This window comes from Carassius gibelio, chromosome A11 (assembly GCF_023724105.1).
Source record: "Carassius gibelio isolate Cgi1373 ecotype wild population from Czech Republic chromosome A11, carGib1.2-hapl.c, whole genome shotgun sequence".
NCBI lineage: Eukaryota > Metazoa > Chordata > Actinopteri > Cypriniformes > Cyprinidae > Carassius > Carassius gibelio.
The window spans coordinates 7,894,973-7,919,506 of NC_068381.1; the positions used below are offsets into that span (position 1 = coordinate 7,894,973).

Here is a 24,534-nt window from a genome sequence, read left to right on the forward strand (position 1 = left end):
GACCAACATTAAAACAATAGCAGAATAAATAACTAATTTATCAAGTAATAGTGATGACTGCATTAGTAAGAATCATTCATTATCAGATTTTAAGAGCATTCTTGTCAAGGCAAGAACATGGTAAAAAAAAAAAAAAGTAAAAGTAATAGGTTTTCTTTACATATATTCATTTTAAATTTACATTGGGGTAATTCTGTTGTGATTTTGTACACAAATAATTCTGAATGGTTTTAGTTAACAATAACAACACTGTGCATAAGATACTTGTACTATGTTGTTAAACCAACTCTATATAGAACAGGAATTTCGCTCTCCTTCTCTCACCTAGAAAGAGAAGAGATCTCACTCAGATCTCCGGTGCTGCCATCCGTGGTATGACCGGTGGGTGTAACAGGAACATATCCTTGAGACAGGAACATCTTTGCCCTTCCTTCATCTGTCTCGCAATCCTCATGGTATTCCATAGGCCATGGGAGTCCCGTCTCAACCCTCCCAGCCCTCATAACCATCCGAGAGGGTCCCATCCCAGTCAGGGGCAGGGCAGGAGGTGGAGGAGGCATGCAGGGTGCTGTATCTATGCCACTGTCAGTAGATGCCCCCTTTATGTAGATGAGACCCAGGGACTCTGAATCCATCGTGTCTCCAGGATCAAAATGTTTCTCATCGCTGCCGCTAGAAGCATTACTGGAGAGGGTGTTGTTACTGGAGTGACTGGAGCAATGACTGTGGCAGCTCTTCTCACGGGTCTGGAAAATTATGGAAGATGACTCTGAGTGTTATGGTAGAAAAAAAAATGAAATACAATACAGTGAAAAAGTTTGGGGTTGGTAAGACTTGAAATGTGTTTGAAAGAAATCTATGCTCAACTGGGCTGTATTCATTTGATCAAAAATACAGTTGGAAAATGTTTCGTGTTTCAAGTCGTAAATAAAACCAAGGTCACTGGAGCAAGTTTTACAAGAAAATACTATTTCAAACTTTCTAATCATTTCACATTTAATTCAGTGTTTTACTTCTGTTTCACTTGTTGCTTATTTGTGAAATTTACTAGCAAGTGAAAATTGTTCATCAGGGCATTGTGAAATATTTATTAAATTCACTGAATTTTCTATTTTTATGACCTGAACTAGGCAAAGAAACCATTTTATTAAAACGCAACATATGTTTACTCCTTGGTGAACATATAGCCCAACAAAAATGGATGAAGAAAGACCCCCGGGCGCTTATGTGCATTTAGAAGAGCAATAACAGCAACAGACAGAAGAACCAGCACTGCACCATTACCACCTACTGTAACCAATCTCATGGTAAATGAATAATTGATTATTCTGTTAAATTGCATGGTCTAAATTTATGCCCTTTCAAATGAATGGAAAGTGGATGATTTTAAAACTTTAATGCATGGTTTGCTTTGGAAGATCTATGGTGCACTATTTCCAAATGTCTCCTTTGGCTAAAGGCAATGTGGTCAATACACTACTGCAAAATCCCGACAGTTCTGTGAAGGGCTTTGCATAAGTAATACGAGAGAAACATGACCAAAAAATTTACTTCTTGGTGTTAGCATCAACATTGGTTGCAAACAGCAAGGGTAGGGTGACCTTTTCACGCTTGATAAATCAGGTGGATTTGTAGTGATGCACAGGCTCCTGATGTTGGCTCTCTCTAGCGCATGAAACGAGAGAATGTAGTGTCTTGTCCTGTAACTGGTGTCCAGTTTCGTACATTAATTCCCACAAGGATTGCATGACTGGATGTGACACTATGAGCCATCTGCCATAGATTCCAACCTCTCCTTACTCCAAACCATGACCTCCCCTCCACAACTACCCAACCACATGGAGAAACATGGTGCATTTGCAGCGCTGCCAACTACACGTTCCCAACTAATGAGGTCACTACACCCCTCAGCCACATAGAAACACTTGAACTGACACATGCATTCACTTAGCATATGTTCCTGCTGCTGTACAGTAAGACATTTACTGTATCTTAAGACATTTTCATGCTCCAATATCCAAAAGTTAATATATGTAAACTAGGAAACTGAAGTCTGGAATGATGTAAACGTAGACAAGTGGAGTAATACAAGTCCTAGCACTATTAAAAAAATTTTATTAGTCAGAGGAATGGATCTAACAGTTTTATAGTACTGATCACTTACCCGAGGGAATTTACCAGGTGATTCTTTTGTCCCCTGTCTCTGCAGGCCTCGGTTCAGGATCTTGGTGGATGGGATGTGCCACTTGGCTTCAGGAACACAAGGCGATCCTGGAAATCATGGATGTGTTGTTACATGACATTTATAGGAGCGCTGTGCATTTAAACTGATTTACAGAAAATAAACGTCTCAAGTTATTTAATGCAGCTTGTTAAATTCAGTCAATTAAAGTGGGTAAATCAAGTCTATAAGTCATTAAAACGAATGTAGTTTAATCTGCACTGGTGCTTGAGAAAAACAATGCTTCCGTACCGGCAGATCGTGTCCTCTCCAGCTTGTGCTCTATATCCCTGTGCCCATCTGCCTCTTTTTCTTCTGGTTGGTCGTGAAGGGCAGGCGATTGTAATCTATTGGACAAATAGAGTTTAATGGTCCACTGGCATTGCTCATTAGTGATATTTTGACTTTACTACCCAATGATGTTGTATAAGCCTCATGAATGCATTTCATATGGAGAGTAAACATGGCTCATTGTCTTAAAGGGGTCATATTATACAAATGAAAAAGATATGAAAAAAGTATTGCAAATATGACAACGCATTCACGTCAACAATGACGATTTATTGGTCAGTAAATTTGATTCATTTGGTCTCATTCAGTGTTGTAATTAATGAGAAAGAAAAATAGAAATACCAGATACTTAAATACCACATACATGTAAAAGTATCCTGCTTTAACATTCAGAAAAATGGCTGTGATTTGAACAGACCTTTCTTTTGTTGTGCGTCTGTCTGTGAATGAACAGCTGATGTTCACACAGCTGATCATGAAATATAAGTTCATTCTGGACATGACGGAAAAGAGGACATAAAATGACACTCCAGTATCACTTCACTTGACTTAATCTTCTCCTCTAATTCTGTTTGTACCAAAGATTTGCACCAAATCTCATGTGATTAGACTCTTGTGATAACCTCTAAACTTGCTGAGCTCTTTGGTTTCTGAGTTACAAGGCTGCTTCGAACAGAAACTCATTACCCATCATAACCGGCTTTCTGAGCCCATGTGCCGCAGGGACCGGGGTCACTGGAGGTTGATTGGTTACTAGGAGAACTGCAGTAGTGCTGTCCGGGATTTCCAGACGGACTCTGAGCCATCTCGAAGTCCTGCAACACCCTGCAATGAGCAAACACAAGGTAGAAGCTCATTAATCAAAGCTCTGGTGGCAAAAGCAATGAGAGCGCTATAGTAAGACTCATTCATATTCCAGACCGGAGGGAGGAAACACTGTCAAAAAAAAAAAGAAAAAGTGGTGGAGCAGATTCTATTCATAGCAGGACCCCGTGTCTCTAGGGCTGGGGAACGTCTGTGCATTCCAGGGGGGAAATAAGAGAAACACACTCCAGGAAGGAATGACAGTCCATGTGCAACACGGATCCCAGAAGAGGATGAGATGACAGCCTGGGTGAAGAGGCCGCAAAGGTGTGTGCGTTTCAGACAAGGTGAAGACACAAGCATGCAACACACAGTCACTCAATTGCACAAGACGACACGCATTATGAAGAGATCCCAATTCTACAAAGTTCCCAATTAGATCACCCTGAAAGGCGTCTCCTGAGAAATACGAAAGCATGAATCAATGCCACACCAGACTAGAACATAATCATTCCAAACTTTTTTCCCTTCCTCTAATCCACAGGGTGGCATGTGTCATCCTTAATAGCCTCTATGTGCTCCCTTTTTGGGCTTTCCCAGTGGGAATGTCGGCAGAGATGTGTCTGGATAATCAAACATGACCGTTATGAATCTTTGTTTCTTAAAGTTCCTGTTGCTGAGCCCGATAAAAAAAAAAAACAGGTGTTGCTTTTTGTTAAACTGTCCTGACACATTGACAGTGGCGACCAAATACAGCAAATATAGCTTGTACTGAGATTATACTGAAAATACTATATTTTCTCGTAGGCTTAACATCTGGACTCCATTCAAATGTATTTGGGACAAATATTTTTGGGTGAATGTGCCAAATATGTCACAGCAAAAACATGAGCCATATTCTCCCTCTATACATATATTAATAATATATTATAGAGATGTTATATATCATATAAAAGCAAATTTTTTTATAAGTATGTATTTGTATAAGTATGTATATGTATATAATTATAAGTATGCATATTAAGGTTTTACTGAATTTAATTGATTTAATTTTAATAATTTATGAAGTCTGGTTTAAAAAAGCAAACAAGATTTTTTCTGCATTAAGGAGATTGGGAGATGGGGGGTGCTTAATACTAATTAAAATAATGTTACAAACTAACATAGTCCTAATATAATTGTACTTTACTTGATACAGTGAACATTGTGAACATTAAAAATTCAATAAAGAACAGACCAAATTCAATTCAGCTTTAAAGTGAAACGGGATATGGGCATTTATGAAGGCAGTCCAGTATTTAAAGAGATAATATGACATCATTTAATCAATTTTCATTAAGTAATATGAGCCAGAAAAATGTTTGTCCTTGTATCAGACTTCAGGCATATTTGCTTTAGCTGTTCGTGTAAAATATGTAATGAAAGTATTTCCATACATAATCATGAGAGTTGGACCACAATATGATACACGATTGAAGTAATAGGTGATAAATAAGTCACATATCGCTGACCTGGATCCATCCTGGTACTTCTTATCAAAAGAAGTGCTACGCGAAATGGCAGCTTGGGCATATTGGAACATCTGCTGGCTCGGGGAGGGTCGATCTGGACCCTGAGTGGGAGAAACACGAGACAGCGGCAGCCCCTGGGGAACATGACTCATCCTGTGCCAACCAGGCCCGGGACCAACAGTCTTGTACTCCATGTAGGGGACACGATACAGTTCTGAGGCACCTCTGAAAAACACAAAAAGGAAAATTTCAACAGGTTTCTACAATATTTTATGGAAATGTATGAAAGTAACACCATCATAGTAAATACTATACCATTAAAAAGCTTTTGAATTAAGTCTCTTCAAGGCTGTATTTATTTGACATTAACATTGTTAAATATTACAATTTAAAATAAATCATTCTAGTATGCTAATTATTTTGTAGAAATGGTGCTACATTTTTTGTATTTATTTTATGTTCCATTTTTTACAATTTGAAAAGAAGCTAAGAACCACATTTATTTGAAAAATAAATCTCTACTGTTAGTTTTGATCAATTTAATGCAACTGATGGCCTCAAACTTGTTAGTAAAAATCAGCCCAACGTTTTATTGTTGATGACTTTGCTGACCAAGTATGTTATTTGTAGTGACTCATTTTGAACATGGAGAACGGTCATAAACTGATAAGTGCTTTTAGGTTGAAATCGCATGAACTTTTCTCTAAAAGTTAGCCAGCAGAAATTCCTGCTCTGATAATCAATGCAGCATGACATATATCCAGTGTTACAGGCATCATTAGTTCATTTTTCAGATACTTTGAGACAACCGTCAAATATGAAGTTCAAAATAAGTTAAACTTGAAAAATTTTAGCATTTGGATTAATTTAAAGCAAATTTATTAAATTAATCATGTGACTACTTCCTCCAGCTGGTCAGATGTAACCAAATACTAACACACACAAATTTTTCGAATTTAAATTCCCACTCAAAATGTTATTCTAATAACATCATTTGTAATAATAATAATAATAATAATAATAATAAAAGTGTATTAAATGACAACAATGCTAAACAGAAGCAGTTGCACCAGTCGTCTCAGGCTTTTGGACCCCACTGTACATAACTGTGAGCTATATTTAGAGCCAGGCTATTTCTATGAATCCATTCCAATTTATTAAACTGGATAATTTTTCTAGTCAGTCTATTCAGCAAGTGAAATACAAAATTTAGCATCAATGGAAGATCTTGTAAGTGAAATTGGCAGAATGTGTTAAATGATAATCACTGCAGGGCTGTTTGGCAAGAGAAAAGACACATCCACAAATGAGATGACAAATGGTATCAGATAAATGATGTACTGTATTTTGCTGCGATTATCTGTGGCGTGTGTTATTAGAGAGGAAGATACCAAAAGAACAAACAGAAGATTAACACAAGTCCAGCCTGCGCCAGCAGGATTCACTGATGGTTAATGATGAGTTTCTGATCTAATCCGACTACATGCACCAAACTACTTCTGAAACGAGTATCTCTGGGGATCTCCAGGAATGGAAAGCTGGAACCAGTGTGGGCTCTCAAGACAGATTCTCACAGCCTCTACAATGAGATAAAGTACTTCAAAAAGTACTTCAATGAAGAACAACACACTCTTAGACTCTCACACCCAAATTCCTGGAATTGAGAAATGTCTTACAAACAAAGTGTTGTGAATGGAAAAAATACGGATAGTTGCTTCCAGTTCAGGACATCTCTAAAGACAACTATATTTAATCTAGATTTTTACAGAAATTGGAGTTTTGCAGTTGCTCCGAGTGGTTTTAATGTATTGCTAAGGTGCTGCAAGTAGCTATAATGTGTTGCTATGTTGTTGCCCAGGTGCTACAATTAGTTAAAGTCCATTGCTTTGCACTCAAAAGGGTGTTACAAGTTTAAAACAAATGTTTTTGTTAAACGCTATCCAGTTGGACGATTACTTTTAAACTCACTGTTCTGATCTTTACCAAATACAGCTCTGACTTGTCCGGGCATGCTTCAGTTAACTATAGTTCGCTAAAAACAACTTGCCCAAGATACATATATATAACGCAGTTAAGGCTAACCCAAAGCAAGCAATCCTCTACAAATTTGTGTTTACAAAAAGCACCGAGCGCTTGATATCTCTGGCTTTTATGCCTTGCAGGGAGGCGATAAATGTCAATCCAGTTATTGACAGTCTAGAGGGCCACTTTAATCTCTGCCTTCAGATGTTCTTGGTAAAGCCCTCAGCTCTTCTGAAAAGAGCAAACAGAACATGAGCCACGTGTTCAACTAAATTCGACAGGGTTCTGGGTCACTTTATATTCCATGATAGTTCGCTGTAAGTGGTTTCTTCCATAAAAAAAAAAACATGAGCGGACTATGATCATATCATTCACAGATTATCAGATTATTCACAGGATTAATTTTCTCTTCAGGAGATAACCTCTGTAACCTACGAGAAACTGGTGTGGCCCATCTGTCCATGAGTTACATTTAATAAAGGATAAAGGTTCAATTTTGAGGGCTGTAAATGTGGCCACAACATGACAAAGCTATGAATATGAACATGAACATTTTTTCACATTTAAGCTTATCTGCCAATGTAAGATGGAGGACAAACTGTACCTTCTTGGGGTGCCATCCTCATGTGGCTGTATGACCACCACTGTAACAGGTGTGGAGGTCCTCAAATATTCAATCATCTGCTCGTGAGTTAGAGTCCCAACAGCGACCTTGCAGATCTCCACCAAACGGCAGCCTGGGCGAAGTCCTGCCTGCCAGGCAAACCCGAATGGCTCCACATCGGCTACCACACCTTCAAAGTTGACATGGAAGCCCAGCTGGCCCATGGCATTTCTGCGCAGGATCATCTCTAGAGCCTCACAACCCTTGGTGACCATCTGCAGGACAATTGTACATATGTTAACCATCTGAAACAGGTTTTTTGTCACCTCAGTGACCTAAGAGAAAATCTGTGCAGAAGGTCCTGCACATGCAATCATGCAGATGCATAAGCAGGTACGCAGAGATACAGATGATGGCCTGGTCTCTCTGGGATGAAATTAACCAATGACAAACCAACATGGGAGAACACCGAACAGAACAGACTGTCTCATGAATAACACAACCCAAACTGACAACCTGTGGCCGGATTCACTACTGTGAATACTCCTAAACTTCTGTTTTCTTCTTATTTTCTTCTTATCTTCACTAAACATTCTTCTAAACTGCTGTTTTCTTCTTATTTTCTTATTTAGAATATTTTATATTTCCAACAATACTTCTTTAAATGTTATTTTTCTAATTCTTGAAGAGCATTTAGAAATAATGTCTTAAAGTTAGGATAATCTAACCCCCAAAGATGTTATGTGAAATATTTTTATTCTACAAATTGTTGTAATTAAGCATTAAAACATAACAATAGCTACATATAATATTACTACTACTAGGGATGTGGCGAAATTCTCTAAAGTGACAGCAATAATTGATAATATAAACAATCATTGCGTCATGTGACTTTTTGTTGAATTCAAAATTCAGTAACAACTCAACAAAAACACGGATTTTAATGTAAGCTCATAATCATCATATAATTCAGAAACACAGCCTGAGTTGGCATGAGCAGTGAGTATTCAGAAAGAACCGCAAAAAGCCCAAGCCTGTAAATGTTTTTTTAAATAAGTTTTTAAAAATAAAATATGTGAGAACTTCTTTGAAACTGTTTGGAATTTATCTTAAGAAATGTCTTCATTTCTTTCTTAAGATTTTCCATGCATCTGAATCCTGAATCCTAAAACAAACATGTTTTGGACATAACAGCTTAAACCTTCTGTATGCAACTACTTGATCTAAAAAATAAACAGTTTTAAGCACCTCAGGTCCTTATCAGGTCAGCTTATATTACTCTGACTCTGCAAAGTTACTTTTCTAAGCACCCAATTTAACAACAAAAGCACTTTGAAGAGACTGAGGTGGTTAAAAAGAAATATAAGCTTCCTTTTTTTAGTTCAAAAATATCTGTCCCTCAACAATTCAGACATAACTTCGCTCTTACCACACAAAACCATATTCCACATATATATACACACAGTACTGTGCAAAAGTCTTAGGCTGCTAGTATTTTCACCAACAAAAATGGGTTTAAGTCAGTTATTTCTATGTTTTGCTGTAGTGTGTCAGTAGTAAATATCAGTTTACATTTCCAAACATTATTTCTGCCATTAATTGTAATAATCGAGTGAAATTTTGGTTTACACAAGGAGTCTGACAGCAGACAGTGCTCCACACAGAGATCTGATCTCATCAGTCTGTCTGGAATAACATGAAGAAACAGAACAAACTGAGACAGACTCAATCCAGAAGAACTGTGGCATCCTGACCTGTATCAATTTCTTTCTTCTGCATAACACAAAAGATATTTTGAAGAATGTTTCAACTGTTTTTAATCAATGAAAGTCATTGCGTCCGGAGGCAATGTACATTGTTACGATAAAATCAAACAAACATTTTTTTTTTAATGTTTATTCAAACAATATTTTTTATATGTTGACTTCAATAAATAAAAAGTCAGTCATACAAGTTTGGAACAACATGAGGGTGAATAAATGATGACCGAATTAAATTTTTTGCTTATTTCAATAAAAACGTGCTGATGGTCTGCTTCACAAATGCTATGATGATGACAGGAAACCACCCATTGCTATAAACACATTTAACAGCATGTTTAAGAGTCAAAGAACAGTATTTTACAAGCTGTCAAATCTCACAAAGAGAATGGACCACACATGCTGACTGGGTCCATCAACTTAAACACCAATTTAACCCTCCACTGCATTGTAAAAAGTGTGAGTCTCCATGTCTGGACCAACTGAGCATGAATGGGCAGCAATAAAGCAAGAAGCGGAACTAATATTGTTTTATTAAGGAGTGTGTTGATGTATGTATTTATCCCAGAGTGAATAAAGTGAACGTTCTGGCAAGCTTAAGGTCAAATAAGGTAGGGTAATCTGTTCCAACATGGTCTGTCTATCTTTCTAATGCTAATACATTGACCCTTGGCCCCTGATTGAAAGAGTAACTTGATCCTGTATACCAACACAGCTCACTTATTCACAGTAAAAGGCAAGCTTGGTGTAAGCTTCAGCTTAGACTAAACTTGATCTTGGATTGGCTACTCATACCTCTAATCGCTGTATGACCTCTCGAACTTCCTCTGGGCATCCATCCTGCACGGAAAACACCACACAGTCGCCGCGCTCGTAAAAGAGCTTCACCCTGCCCACCATTGAGGACGAGCTCCAGCCAATCACGTCCTTGCAGTAACAGTTGAAAACCACTTCCCTGGACGCTTCCTCAATGAGCACCACAAACTCTCGGGAGATGGCCAGCAAACAACCAATATCAGTGGACTGGCAACTGTCCCTGGCAACCACCGACCACGTGATGGCTCCCGTACTATACAGATGAGCATTGTTCCTCGGCCGGCTGCGCTCCTTCCTTTTGGCACCTAGGTTAATGAAGCTGAATTTTGCACCCGAGGCATCCACAGGCGTTGCACTGGTGAAGTTCTCCACCAGGTCTTTGAGGTATTCCTGGCGGGTACGCGTCGCCATGGCACGGAACTTCTCAGACTTGTGGGCCGCGTTTTCGCCGTTGATCACCTTAGCCAGCAGGAAGTCCCGGAATACAGCAGATTTTGGAAACATCACTCCCTTGGGTATGGGTGGTCCAAACACAGGCACGTCTTTGGATCTGGCAACTGCAATGCTAATGAATAAAGAAATAACAATGAAATTAGTTTTAAAAAATGTAATCAAGGTTTCCACAAAGATATCAGGTATCATATTAGATATTCCACATAGATATCAAATATATTTTAATATAATTATTTTATACATCCTTTTTTTGGGACATTTATCCAATTAGCCTATAAATAACTTACATCTATTTCCACATATTAATCTGGGATATATTAAACTGAGATAGTATAGCCCTCTGAAAGAAAAACACATAGAAAGAATTTCCGTTTGACTTCAACATTGACATCAATTCTGAAATATTTCCGCAGCAGTCTCTCAAAGATCTGCTCAGAAGATGAGATGGGCAATTTTGCTTTGAGCCAGGTTCCAGCCTCCTTCAGCTCTCTGCAATGTTACGCTGAACAAGCTTAAGAGGTACACACTGAGTAAATAAGACTGGAAATTGAATTCCCTTCTATCTTATCCTTTAATCCTCCCTATCGTTCTGAGAGGTCAAACCTCACTGTCACCAAGCTGTTTGGAAAGCATCTTCATCCCCCCCGTCCAAACAAGATGAAATCTTTAATTTACTAAATTGGATTTATTCAGGGTGGGTTGGGTATGACTTTGCGAAAAAAAAAAACGTATTTAAGCAAAGGCTAAACTAAACCACCATCTTTATTGTAAAACAGAAGCATTTATTTTACAGGAATTAAAATTTGGAGTAATTTACATTTTACATCTTACCTGTAACATACATGCTCTGTGCAAGGATTGTGAACTTTGACAATGATGAAGATATGTTGAAAGTGAGAGCGAATGTTTTGGGGTGTGAATGGAAAAGCTCCTGGTTCCTGGAAAATTATGGTAACGATGTCATTTCCAATGTGCCTTTTCCTCAGTAGCTGGATAGGGGTACAGAAAATATGAAGAAAGTCATTATAGTACACCTTTTAACAAGAAACCAGTTATAGATAATGCCACACAACCAGAAACCTGAAGCAAAAAAAAAAAAAAAATTACAACTTATAAAAAAAAAAAATACATGCATCGCATGAGAAATAAAATATAAAATAAAATGAAATGTAAAAATCCAAGATTGAAAACATCCACATGTAATAGTCAGTCAGTAGTAACTACGTCATTCTGAATAATTAATTGTTTGTAAGAAAAATTAAGTAATGTGTAAATGTTAGACTTGAAAATCCTCAGACTCTTTGAGCTTCTGAAATATGGACAATAAGATCACAGTGTATTAACATAAAGAGATCTGTTTCCAAATCTCATTTAGAGAAGATGATTTCTTACATTTGTTCCTTTTTATCCACTTTCTTCCATTCGACCATAATTCCCTTCACTTAGCAAAATTAGAATGGACAATAGCATAATATAATTTTCTACATGAATGCAAGTGATCGTCACATGTAAATGTAAAGGTTTAGCTGTAGTCTACTGTATATCCCTTGGGCTCATCTCTCTGTCACCAAAAGAGCGTGTACTGATCTGAGCTCAAAGCTGTGGAGATCTTCACCAATTTATTTCCCAAGATAATCCCTATCGGACCATGATCCAATGGACAGAAAACTACTAATCCCACAAATTCAGCCTGACAGAACCATACAAGGGCTCCTTTACTTCTCTTTCTACACATTCTGTAAAAACAGCTTTCTTTTAAGAGCACAAATCTCAGTTTTATTATCCGACTGAGCTCAGTGTAGCCATGGGGATTTCAGGAAGTCATTGATGGAAAGCTGTTACGGCGGTAAATTAATCTGCGGCAGACTCTATTAGGATTGTTATTCCCATTGTAAACAGCGGATGAAGGAAATAAATATTTTTAAATTTGTTCCACCAAATAAATAAGAACAGCCTTTCACATTTTAACTGCACTGGAAAATGACAGATACCTAATTATTTATCCCTGATATGTCCCTGCTCTTCACTTGTCTGGGCAAATGGTAAGGGAAGTTTTTTTTTTTTTTTGCTTTGTTTTGTTTTTTAAAAGATGAGGCATTCAGATGGTTGCCATGACAACATGGCCTGTCCGCTGAAGTGTTTACAATTAGCAGGATGCAGGACTATTGGTCTAGGTTCTATGAGGTCTGTAAGGATGCACAGATCAAGACCAGCCACTTGAACAGAGAGCTGACGAGGGCTGAAAGAGTTTTGTGTAGACAGGCATGAGTAAGTGATCAGACCCGAATCTCATTCGCGTAGGTGCATGTTCAAGTGTGCATAAATCAGCAGGATGGCTGATGATATCTTAGACTATCAGCTTTTTTTGTTTGCAGTAAAAAATTATAATTGCACCTGACCAAGTTAAATATACCTTTAAATGAAAATGTTGTCATCAGTTACTTATACTCCATTCAAAAGTTTGGAGTCTGATTGTTTGTATATATTTAATACGTTTATTACAGTATAAACAGTTAACTATTTTAATATATTTTAAAATATCATTTATTTCTTTGATAGAAAAGCTGAATTCTCAGCACCCATTACTCTAGTTTGACACAAACCTTCAGAAGTCATTTTAACAAGCTGATTTTAATAGAAAATTCAAAAGCATTTATTTGAAATACATATCTTGCATTTACTGTCATTTTTTTTTATCAAATGAATGTCCTTACTGAATAAAGGTATTCATTTTTGACCACAAACTTTTGAATGGTAGCGCACATTCAGGTAGTTCCAAACACTTCCATACAATACAATAGAAGAAGATAATTTATTTCTAAAGTCATGTAAAAGCTAACAGTCCAGACATTTTATCAAAATGATTCAAAATATGTCCTTTTGTGTTCCATCGAAAAAAATTCACATAGGCTTGAGTAAATGAAATGAGTATATTAAAAGAATGGAGTAATTATGAAATCTGACTCACTTGTTGTTTGTTGTTGGGTGTATAGGGCAGCATTGTAGAGACATGAAACATCAGTTCAAAGTCTTTATAAGTGGTGTAAAGAGAGTGAGTGCCAGTGGAGTCCGCTGCAGAAAAGATACAATTATATCACAGACATTGGCATAAAGGCAGTAAAATTATAAGACACATACACTGATGGTGAAATATGAAAGTTGTCTTTTGCAGTTCAATGTTAATTGCAAATGGCTCATCTGAATGAGCTGTGTTCAACCAAGTCTCTGCCATTCTCACACCTTGTCAACAGCAACCAGTCTGGTTTCAGAAGTGGACATTCAGCTGAGACTGCCTTTTTCTCAGTACTTCAATACTTTTCTTGCTGGATCTGTTCGCTGCTTTTGACACAGTTAACCACCAGATCCTCCTGTCAACCCTATTGGCAAAGGACATCTCAGGAACTGCACTCCAGTGGTTTGAGACTTATCTCTCAAATAGGTCCTTTAAGGTATCTTGTAGAGGAGATGTGTCTAAGTCGCAACATCCACCCACTGGGGTGCCTCAGGGCTCAGTTCTTGGACCACTTCTCTTCTCGGTCTTCATGGCATCACTAGGTTCTGTCATTCAGAAATGTGGCTTTTCATACCACTGCTATGCTGATGACACTCAACTCTACCTCTCATTCCATCCTGATGATCCAACGATAGCTGCTCACATCTCAGCTTGTCTAACAGACATTTCTTGCTGGATGATGGACCATCACCTTCAACTGAACCTTGCCAAGACAGAACTGCTTGTGGTTTCATCAAACTTATCATTTCATCACAATTTCACCATCCAGTTAGGCACATCAACCATAACTCCTTCAGACAGAAACAGACAGAAACCTTGGAATTATGACTGATGATCAGCTGACTTACTCAGACCACATTGCTAAAACTGCTGGTCCTGCAGATTTGCTTTATTCAACATCAAGAAGATCAGGCCTTTTCTCTCGGAACATGCTTCACAACTCACTGTTCAAGCTTTTGTTTTGTCCAGGCTGGACGATTGCATTGCTCTCTTGCAATGCTCTCCAGCCAGTTCTATCAAACCTTTACAATTAATCCAGAACAAGGCATCAAGATTAATTTTTAATTAGCCGAAAAGAACACACGTCACACCTCTGTTTTTCAGTTTGCACTGGCTACCAATAGCTGCTCACATAAAATTCAAGGCATTAATGTTAGCCTATAAAACCACCACTGGCTCTGCACCCTAAACCTAAATGAATTACTTCAGATTTATGTGCCCTCTAGAAGCTGCAAGTAAATGTCTCTTTATTGTGCCATCCCAAAGAGGCAAAAAATCACTTTCAATAAATTTTAAATTTAAATGTTCCCTCCTGGTGGAATGAACTGCCCAGCTCAATCCAAGCAGCTGAGTCCTAAGCCATCTTCAAGAATCAGCTAAAAACACATATCTCCCATCTTTGTTTGACCCTGTAACTCTAACACTCTCTATTCTAATTTTATTCTTTAATTAAAAAAAAAAAGAAACCAACACTAGCTTTTCTAATCTCTTTTATTATACAATTAACAAAAGCAAAAAATAAGGCCTCTAACACCAGCTTGCTCTCTCTTTTCCTATTCTATCTTTTTATTTTAATATTATTAAAAAAAATTCGTTTTCTTTTTATTATATGATTTAAAAAAAACTTGCTATGTGAACTGCATTAAGCTGACACTTGCATATCTCTGCTCTTTTGTTGATTTTGATTGCTTCTATTGTCCTCATTTGTAAGTTGCTTTGGATAAAAGCATCTGCTAAATGACTGAATGTAAATGTAATCTGCACAGACTAAGAGATTATGAGAAACTGTCCAATGCCCTATATGCACTGACTGAGAAAAAAATATGGTATTAACAAAACCCATTTCAAAAATGAACCCGAAGCTGCCAGGAAGCTTTCTGGCTTGTCAAAGACTCGCAGCAGTGGAAGTGGATCAAACGTTCAAACATTTTGAGGATATCATCATGAGAGCAGCACTTACTTTTGTTGTCCAGCTGTGCTCTATACTTGTTGAACCCCCTCAGACGGACTTTCTGTCCCAGCAGCTCCAGAAACTCTTCCAGTGCGGGACTACCAGTCTCATTATTGTACATCTCCTCCTCTGTGCTCTGCCCAGCCTGGCAGTACAAGATGCCCGCTTTGTGCTGGTAATTCAGCTACAATTTACAAAAAAGTAAAACCTCAATTAGTTATAATCATTGTAATGATATTTGACAAGTTTTTTATGAATCACTTTTCAGTCTGAACCAGTTATTATATCCTAAAGCCCTAATTACACCTATTACATGGCTCTCTGGAATACTTGATTATGACTGACCAGAATTCTGGGGATATAAATAATTCTGTGGTCAGTTTGTTTATATATATATATATATATATATATATATATATATATATATATATATATATATATATATATATATATATTTATGCTCATCAGGGCTGCATTTATTTGATCAAAAATACAGAAAAAAAACTGTAATCTTGCAAAATGTTATTACACTATAAAATAATGGTTTCTATTTTGATACTCTTAAAAATATAATCTATTTCTGTAATTAAAATTAGAATTTCCATCAGCAATTACTCCAGTCTAACGTGTCAAATGATCCTTCAGAAATCATTCTAATATGCTGATTTATTATTAGAATTATCAATGCTGGCAACTGTTGTACACACACACACACTTTATTTATTTTTTTATTTCAGTTTTAGTTTCAGTACAAGTACTTCAACTTATTTCAGTTAGTTACCAAGTTCATGTTTTTCATCTAATAGTCCTATTTTATGTAAGTTATAATTTTACAGCTTTTTTTCAATTAACAATATAAAAAAAATATTGCATAGCGTCCCTTACATATTACATGGCATGATTTATCATGTAACAGCATCAATTCTATAAGAGAACACAGTAAAGAGTGATAAATTTATATAATCTTCAATGCACATTGTACAGGAAACCTTCAAAAGCACTCTTAAAGCATATTATGGGACAGTGATATACATCGCCTACCACAAGTGGTGATTTAGTCATGTTAAGTGCTATCAATCTATGCAAAAGCCTGACACATAATGACATGCAGACTGGCCTCAGATGCCACTTTTGCATTATGTATGAGACAAACATACCAGCCATGAACTCAAGAAAGAAGCTAGGGTTTCAGACGAAAAAAAAAAAAAAGAAAGAAACCAGCACAATTATTGAAAAATTATTAGAAGTATGCTACTTAACATGATAGTAAATCATGATAGTATAATAATAGTATAATAATAGCAATTGCTGATCGAATGACAAACTGAAGAATGCAGATTTACAATGACAAAGGAATTTTAAGAAATCTATGGTAATTGTCTGAAATTGCATGTAATTCCTAGCCTGTACCAATTTTTCAAAAATGGTGGAAGCAATTTTAGTGCTATTCTTACAATTGCTATGGCTTTTGTGCCATAAAAATGCCACCAACAGTCTCTAGAGAAACAAAAAACACCATTATCAGAAATGGTAGAACTGGGAGAGAGTATAGAGGCAAGATGGAGAAATGGATAAAGATGGGGACTCAAGAAAGCATAAGAGCAGCAATGATTTTCTTTTCTTTTCACCCTAAGTGTCGCTGGTCACAGGCAGCGTCTCAGACGGATCAAGTGGCTGTTATGTGTGGCTAGGTGGTTGCCATGGTGATTTTTCTGTGGGTTTTGTCGAATAATTTGCCTGGAAAACTAGTAAGCTTTTGTCTGAACGCTGGAAACGCAGACAATTGCTGAATTACCATTTTACAGTGAGGTCATCAGTAGGTATTCATTGAACATGATTAATCTGAGATGAGAAAATACCACTTAAAATAATTACCAGCATTCATTTTACAACTAACCTCTCTCACTGCATTCATTGTTCTACAGCGTTACTCTTCAGATTTCCCTTCTGGCCGTCGTGTGGCTGTAATATCGATCAAGACTATAACTGCTCTCAGATTCCATTCAGTCAATATAAAGACAAAACTGCTCATCTCTCTGTTCCACTCTAGCCTTGAGATGTGCAAGTCTGGGTCTGTCAATATGTAACTGGATCTTTGTTTTTATAAAAGGCTTCTTTAGTAAAACACGGTCTCTTTCTGACACACCTGCAATCCGAACCCTCAAACGGAAATGTTGCAAGGCCATCAGCAGGCATCTGATAGGCGCCTTGTCCAAAGGAACCACTTAACAAGCTCAATCTTGCTTAAGTTATCAAATGAACAACAGCTTTTAAGGACATCACATCATCAGAAGTAGTTTAAAACATCTGTTCCTGGTTTTATCAGTATGCATTAAAACTAAGCGAATGGGACGTATGAAGGATATAATTGATGGTTTTTTAAACCCCCACTTGAGTATGTCTTAGTAATTACAAGCCTTGCAGACATGTATGGTTCACAACATTGTACACAGTATGCAATGAATCATCCCTGAGAATGAAGGTTTATTCCCACCTGTCAGTTTGTGTTAGCCAAACTGTCTCTTACTGTCCAAACGGTAGTATGATCATTTTACAGCCTGGCTGTATTGTGGGAAATGCTTATTGTTGTATATCTTACCCATTTAAGCAGTTACAAAGGGTAGTTTGGGTAGTAAATGTAGAAAAAAAGTTATTTTTAACATGTTATATTTGTTTTATAAACTGGCATATCCGTATAAGGGAAACGGTGTCTCTTACATTCTGTAACTGCAACATTACTTTTACAATATTTCAAATAAATTTTAATCAATAAACGAATGACTTTAAAAATTCATTTAAAATTGTCATCCCGCGTAAAAAATAAACAAATATATATTTGATGCAATCTCTGTTAATATATTATAAGGGCATAAAAACTGCTAAAGATCAAATTGTAAAATAAGAAAAACTAAGGTTTAAAACACATCTAGATTAATTACAGCATGCCACACTATGGGATGCTGCTTAAAATGATGTCAGTTACATATTTATTATTGCAGCGATGTGTGCTACATGAGTTGAACACGCATTCATAGAGGCCATTTTTCTCTTTTAGCTGAATACCAAAAATGCCATTTTTGGAGGATATTTTTCAGTGGCCGAAATATCGGTGCATCCCTAGTTTATAGTATTTAAAGTAATTTATCTATACCTTTTCTATGTGTAAAACTGACTGTAGAGCTTTTAGTACAGTACTTACCCCCTGCTGATCCAGCTTCAGCAGTTGTTCTGGGACTCTAAGTGAGTTGGTGGCCAGTCTGAGGCACTGAATGTTGACCTCAGGAACTACGTACTCCAGCACCTCTTTAAGAGGGAGTCCACGGGAAGTCCCATGCTTAGCCGTGGAGGGAACGGCATCCTCCATAATTGAGCCCCTCAAAGTGGTGAGCTGAAGATGTATGGAGTAAAGAGAGAGAAGTTTATATTAGTTAAAAGGAGGAAAGAGTCCACAACTTTGGTTGAACTAGGCAAATGTATCCACTAAATGAATACACAGCATGTTGAACAGATGGATAAACCATTCTCTTTCATCGTTTTCTCAAATGGCAAAGCACTCTCTAAGAGTGTCCCTGCAACAGCGCTGAATGCAGCGACATGCCCTGCCAACCTTTTAGATGAATAATTGAGTTCAACTAACTGTGGCAAATGCTGAAGTAACGCTTTGGCTTTTAGCAAAAGGACTACTGTATGCTCAACCGCCAGTTCAGCAAACTATCCAGTCACCCTTAGGAAAACCCCTGGCAGGCCACATATGAAAGATCCCTTGCCATTTTGAAAACCACACTGTTTGGGACTTTTATATACCATGTCAGTGGTGGGAATCATGTAGTACAATAAGGTAATTTATGTCACCATACATGGAAAAATTCAATAGTACGACACAAACATCATCCATCATGAGCTGATTTTCAAAACAATCAATGCTATTAGTGAGGCAGCTCTGATTTGTATTCAGAGGAGATGATGTAAAAGCTTTGGGAAATGCACTTAATGGGAAGATGGAAGTCCACTCATTGCCTGATTAAAAAAAAATGCAGTAATATAATAAATATGCAGTATATATATATATATATATATATATATATATATATATATATATATATACATACACACACACACACACACTACCAGTCAAAAAAGTTTGGAATCAGTAAGACTTTTTTTTTTTTTAATAAGTCTCTTGAGCTCATCAAGGCTGTATTTACAGTTTTTTTTATTCGCTTTGGTACTATTTTCACAAGCAAGGTGTACATTTTCACAACTCATAGTACTAATATCACAACAGATCATCAAAAGTGCACTTTTTCAAACATTTCAGCATATTTTCGATTGTGTTAGTACAATACACAAAACCACAAAGTATCCTTTTCACCTTTATAAATGTTTCATTCACAGTAACCACCTTTCATAAATCTCTTACTATCAAACTTTTGATTTGCATCTCTTCTCATTCAGTTTAATACATTTGTTTATTATTTAATCCAACTGATCTTAATGGTTAATCACAGAACCGTTTGGTAAACCTATAGATTTTAAATTGGTTTGTTAGCAATATACAGTATACGGATTTTGAGAACTACAGAAATAAAAATGTGTGTTTGTACAAACATATAAATTATGTGTAACCACACATGACGAATACTCGTTATTGCTAATTCATTTCACATAGTAACCACAATTGGTCACTATATAAAAGTGGGGGTGTAAACAATTTCTTTCAACATGGAGCAGGATAGACAGCAAGGAATAGAAAGAGCTTGTGGACAAGGGATCCGTCAGAGAGGTGGACCCCAACAGAGAGGTCATAGAGGTGGGCATGGGGCCCGTCAAAGGGTTGGTAATCAGAGAGAGGGAGTCAGAACCAGAAACAGCTATCTCTGAAGATGGTGTTGTAGGACGTAAGCCATTACTAGGCTCCTATAATGCTCCACATCTTATTGAGTTTCTCAATGAAATTGAGCCTGCTTGTCAAGGTGAAGGGGTCACTTATGCAATTGTGTGGGACAATGTCAGGTTCCACCATGCAGAGGTAGTTCAAGCATGGTTTCAGGTCCATCTCCGATTCATGACCCTCTACCTGCCTCCATACTCTCCCTTCCTCAACCCTATTGAGGAATTTTTTTCAGCATGGAGGTGGAAGGTCTATGATCGCCAACCCCTTGAGCGTGCTACCCTCCTTCAGGCCATGGATGATGCATGTGATGACATCAGTGTAGACCAATATCAAGCATGGATTCGCCACGCCAAAAGGTTTTTTACAAAGGTACTTGAACAATGATAACATTCATTGTGATGTGAATGAGAATCTATGACCAAATGCCCAAGACAGGCTTGATCCAAATTAATGTAATGTGCGCACTAAATGTTATGTTTTCTTCTCATTTAGTTTAATTTCATCATCAAGTATACCTATGTTACAATTATATCTGAAAAATAAAAACTAATTCGCCCAAATGATTGTAGAGGATGTCTTCATTGATCCTTCACTTGATTACACATAGGATGGATATTTTGGAAATCATACATTATGTAAATGTTGGTTAATGTATTAAATATATTGGTATATAAGTGTATTGCCTAATGTGAAAACTGTGCAATCTGTCTTTTATAGTACTGTAGCATATTAATTTCAGCACTTCTAAGGCCGATTTGAAACCAGTATCTTGCATTGTTTTCTGTTGGATGAACTGAATGTTAAAAGTACCAAACTGAAAGAAGATCATAATGTTGTGTTTCGGTGATTAAACCAAATGTTCTCATTTCATATTACAATAATATTGTGTTTGAAACAATGATTATATGGAATGAAAACATGTGCAACTGAATTAAAGCATGAGATCAGGTTTTGAAAGAATGACTAGCTGTGTTACAAGTGTGATCAGTTTGGATTTTTGTACTAAGAGTTTTGAAAATGTACACCTTATTTGTGAAAATAGTACCAAAGCGAATTAAAAAAACTATTTGATTAAAAATACAGAAAAAAACAGTAATCTTGCAAAATGTTATTATAATATAAAATAATGGTATCTATTTGAATATCCTTTCAAATATAATTTATTTCTGTGATTCAAAGCTGAATTTCCATCGGCCATTTCTCCAGTATAAAGTGTCACATGATCCTTAAGAAATCATTCTAATATGCTGATTTATTATTAAAAATATCAATGTCGGCAACAGTTGCGCAGCTAAATATTTTTTTGGAAACTGCAATACTTTTTTCAGGTTTCTTTGATAAATAAAAAGTTAAAAAGAAAATAATTTATTCAAAATATAAATCTTTTCTAACAATATAAATCTTTACTATCACTTCTTAACAATTTAACACATCCTTGCTGAATAAAAGTTTTAATTTCAACAGTAGTGTTTATTGTTAGAAAAGATTTATATTTTAAATGAATGCTCTTTTTTTTTTTTTACTTTTTATTCATCAAAGAATCCTGAAAAAAAGTATCACCAATGAAAAACCAATGTTCTACAGAAGTTTGTTAAATGGTGCATGTTAAACACTGTGTTTTACAGATGCCATCCTACCTCGCTGGTCCTGAAGATGACCCTATAATTATACTGTGGTCCCTCCTTCCCCTCCTCAAGCTTCTCTCTCCGAAGGCTAACTGCCACTGGGCCCAAGTTCTCATCAACACCGAAGTAGTTCTGGTGCTCTTTGGAGAAAAGTAAGAAGAGTAAGAAGAGATCAACATTATATAGTGAGAGAGAAAAATTTTAGTAACCAAGTGTAGTAACTATCATTATAGTATGTAGACCAATCATATTAATGTTTAGATTGTAAAACATACCTTTACTGAAAAAGAATTTGTGGTAGTAGTATGCGCCCATGTCAGTGTGCTCAATGATGTAGCGTTTTATGCATTCCCGTGGAACAGCGTAGTTTTCACGAGAGGCGTAATTCTCACGGGACATTTCCAAGACGGAAACCCCCGCGTTGGTGCAGTTTGAACTTAAAGTAGACTCTATCGTATAATTGTCACCTACGTTGTTGTGTGGTCCACTGTTTGGTTTGGTGGCACTCAGTTTCCTTTCACCTTCACCCCCTATTTCATTACGAAAGTAAGGGCAGCTCAGCACCAAACCATTGCTCTTCCCATCCCCTTCATCAGGGTCTGTGGAAGCTTTTTGCCCTAGTTCCTCACAGCCATCCAAAGGAGACTCGCAAATAGACACGGGGTCAGGACTGTCCATTCCCGCACCAATTTGGTGTTGGGATGCTGCAGATGCCCCCGTGGTAATATTCTTTTGATATGCTAATTTGGCACGATTGGTAACATCCTCACTAACATTGAAAAGCACGCTCTGGACGTCATAGTGGGCAAAATATTTCTGAAAACTCAATGGACGACCATGTCTACTACAATCGTCATGTTCGCTTAGTTGCCGCTGTTCGCTCTTCATAGTCTTCAGTCTGCGGAAAATGGACGTCTCACCCTTTTCAGATTTCTGTCGCTGAAGGAAGGACTTCTCCCTTTCCCGACCGTAGAAGAGCGAACTGTCCACATAGTCTGAGTAGTTTGGAATGCAGAGAATGTCCCCCCTTGCAATCTGTGCAGCAGTCTGGAGACTTGGAGAAATGGCGGCCTCATATCGGCGAAATTCTGGAAAGCCATGCGGAGGTGGTGCGCTCGGTTGCTCCGAGAGTTCTGGCTGGTAAACTTTCAGATTTCCTAAAAAACCTTCATCGGGCAAACCCTGGTGATTGATGGAGGAAGCGCTTCCATACTCTCGGTGCAAAGTGGCACCTGTATTGGGGTTGACTGCAGTCTGATCCATGTCTTCTGCTCCTATATCGCTGATGGTGACGTCACTATTGCTCCTCTTCTGGAGAGCGTGTCGTACTTTACCAGGAGAGTGGCTCAGAAGTTCACCAAGTCCATATTTTGCCTCCAGAAAGCTGGGATTGGGAGGAGAAACTGGGCTTTGTTTGACCACATCTTCCGACAACTGACTGGGTTGTCCATTCTGGAAGGTCGTCATTAGGCTTTCGTATCGGGGTGGTGGGCCGTGGCCATCATTCTTCAGTGGCCAATCTGACACTCTTGCACGTACACCCATCTTGGGCACTGCTGGTGTTCCCTGTGTGTTTGCACCAGGAGGTCCCATATTCCCATTCAAGGCTTGAAGCTTTTTGGCAAATAGATCATCAGTCTGCATCTCTGAGGTGAGGTGCTTCTCAAGCTTCTAAGGCCTCGTCTGCTGTATCCCTAGTCCTAAAGTTAGGGACATTCATACCTGGCGCTAAATTGTCCAGACCAGAAATTCCAACTCGAGCATTTTATGGAATAGAGAAGAAGCTTGACTGCGATGGGAGAAGTCTGTGAATGAAGACTGACCCACGTCAGGGTGTTCAGACCTATAGGTCTGTAATCCATAGGAGGAGAATGGGTCTCTTTATCTCGGTTTCACTGTCAAGGACAACTACTCACTCCATGGGAGGGAAAGCAGGAGATGCGGTCATTTCACAGGCATGTAGGCTTAACAAAGCCAGGTGGGATCTCTCTGATGCTCTGGAAGGAAACGAGAAAGAGAGAGAGATCATTAGAGAATCCATTTGGGAGGGAGAGATACCAATGTGACCTTGAAAGAATGCAAAGCACTCAAAATCCTCAACTGAACAAAGCATCAGCAAAAAAGCCAATTAATTTAATAAGGGTTTGAATGTCTATTCAGAAAGCACATTTCGATTTCACCTGAATGCATACAATTTCTGGATAATCTATATAACAAATGTACCACTTTTTTTTTAGATAAAAATCTAATGAAAAAGCATTAGTAATCTAGGCAATCTACCACCTCTGATAAATAGCAAAACAGATACAGACCACTTTGCCGACAGTGTTAAGTCGTAATGATATTCAGTGTGGTTATTGAAAGAGGTTTAGAAAACTCTGAAAAAACAATGCAATTTTTGTTTCATTTACATAATTCATTTACATAACAAAACAACATTTGAAAGTACTTGACAGATGGCCATCTTTTTAAGTCCTTTTCACAAATAGCAAAACAAGATGCAAGGTGATGTACTTAATCAGAATGAATGGCGTAAAAATTCACAATAAAAATTACAATTTATTAAAAC

General features: G+C 37.4%; 1 protein-coding gene across 4 annotated transcripts in view; it reads right to left on the minus strand.

The window, feature by feature from the left end:
• The window catches only part of LOC128022198 (signal-induced proliferation-associated 1-like protein 2), a 63,686-nt gene that overhangs the window by 11,948 nt on the left and 27,204 nt on the right, over window positions 1–24,534 (minus strand). For 3 of the 4 annotated variants that reach the window (XM_052609511.1, XM_052609512.1, XM_052609513.1), the window contains 13 exons: window positions 22,241–23,962; window positions 21,978–22,105; window positions 18,646–18,834; window positions 15,456–15,630; window positions 13,451–13,554; window positions 11,314–11,471; window positions 10,009–10,594; window positions 7,454–7,728; window positions 4,828–5,052; window positions 3,200–3,337; window positions 2,474–2,568; window positions 2,165–2,271; window positions 325–746 (listed from right to left, as the gene is read on the minus strand). In XM_052609511.1, coding sequence (XP_052465471.1) covers window positions 325–746; window positions 2,165–2,271; window positions 2,474–2,568; window positions 3,200–3,337; window positions 4,828–5,052; window positions 7,454–7,728; window positions 10,009–10,594; window positions 11,314–11,471; window positions 13,451–13,554; window positions 15,456–15,630; window positions 18,646–18,834; window positions 21,978–22,105; window positions 22,241–23,609 — 3,971 coding nt within the window. In that variant the 5' untranslated portion in view covers window positions 23,610–23,962. The remainder of the gene's footprint in view (window positions 1–324; window positions 747–2,164; window positions 2,272–2,473; window positions 2,569–3,199; window positions 3,338–4,827; window positions 5,053–7,453; window positions 7,729–10,008; window positions 10,595–11,313; window positions 11,472–13,450; window positions 13,555–15,455; window positions 15,631–18,645; window positions 18,835–21,977; window positions 22,106–22,240; window positions 23,963–24,534) is intronic. The other variant, XM_052609514.1, reaches the window with a different exon arrangement.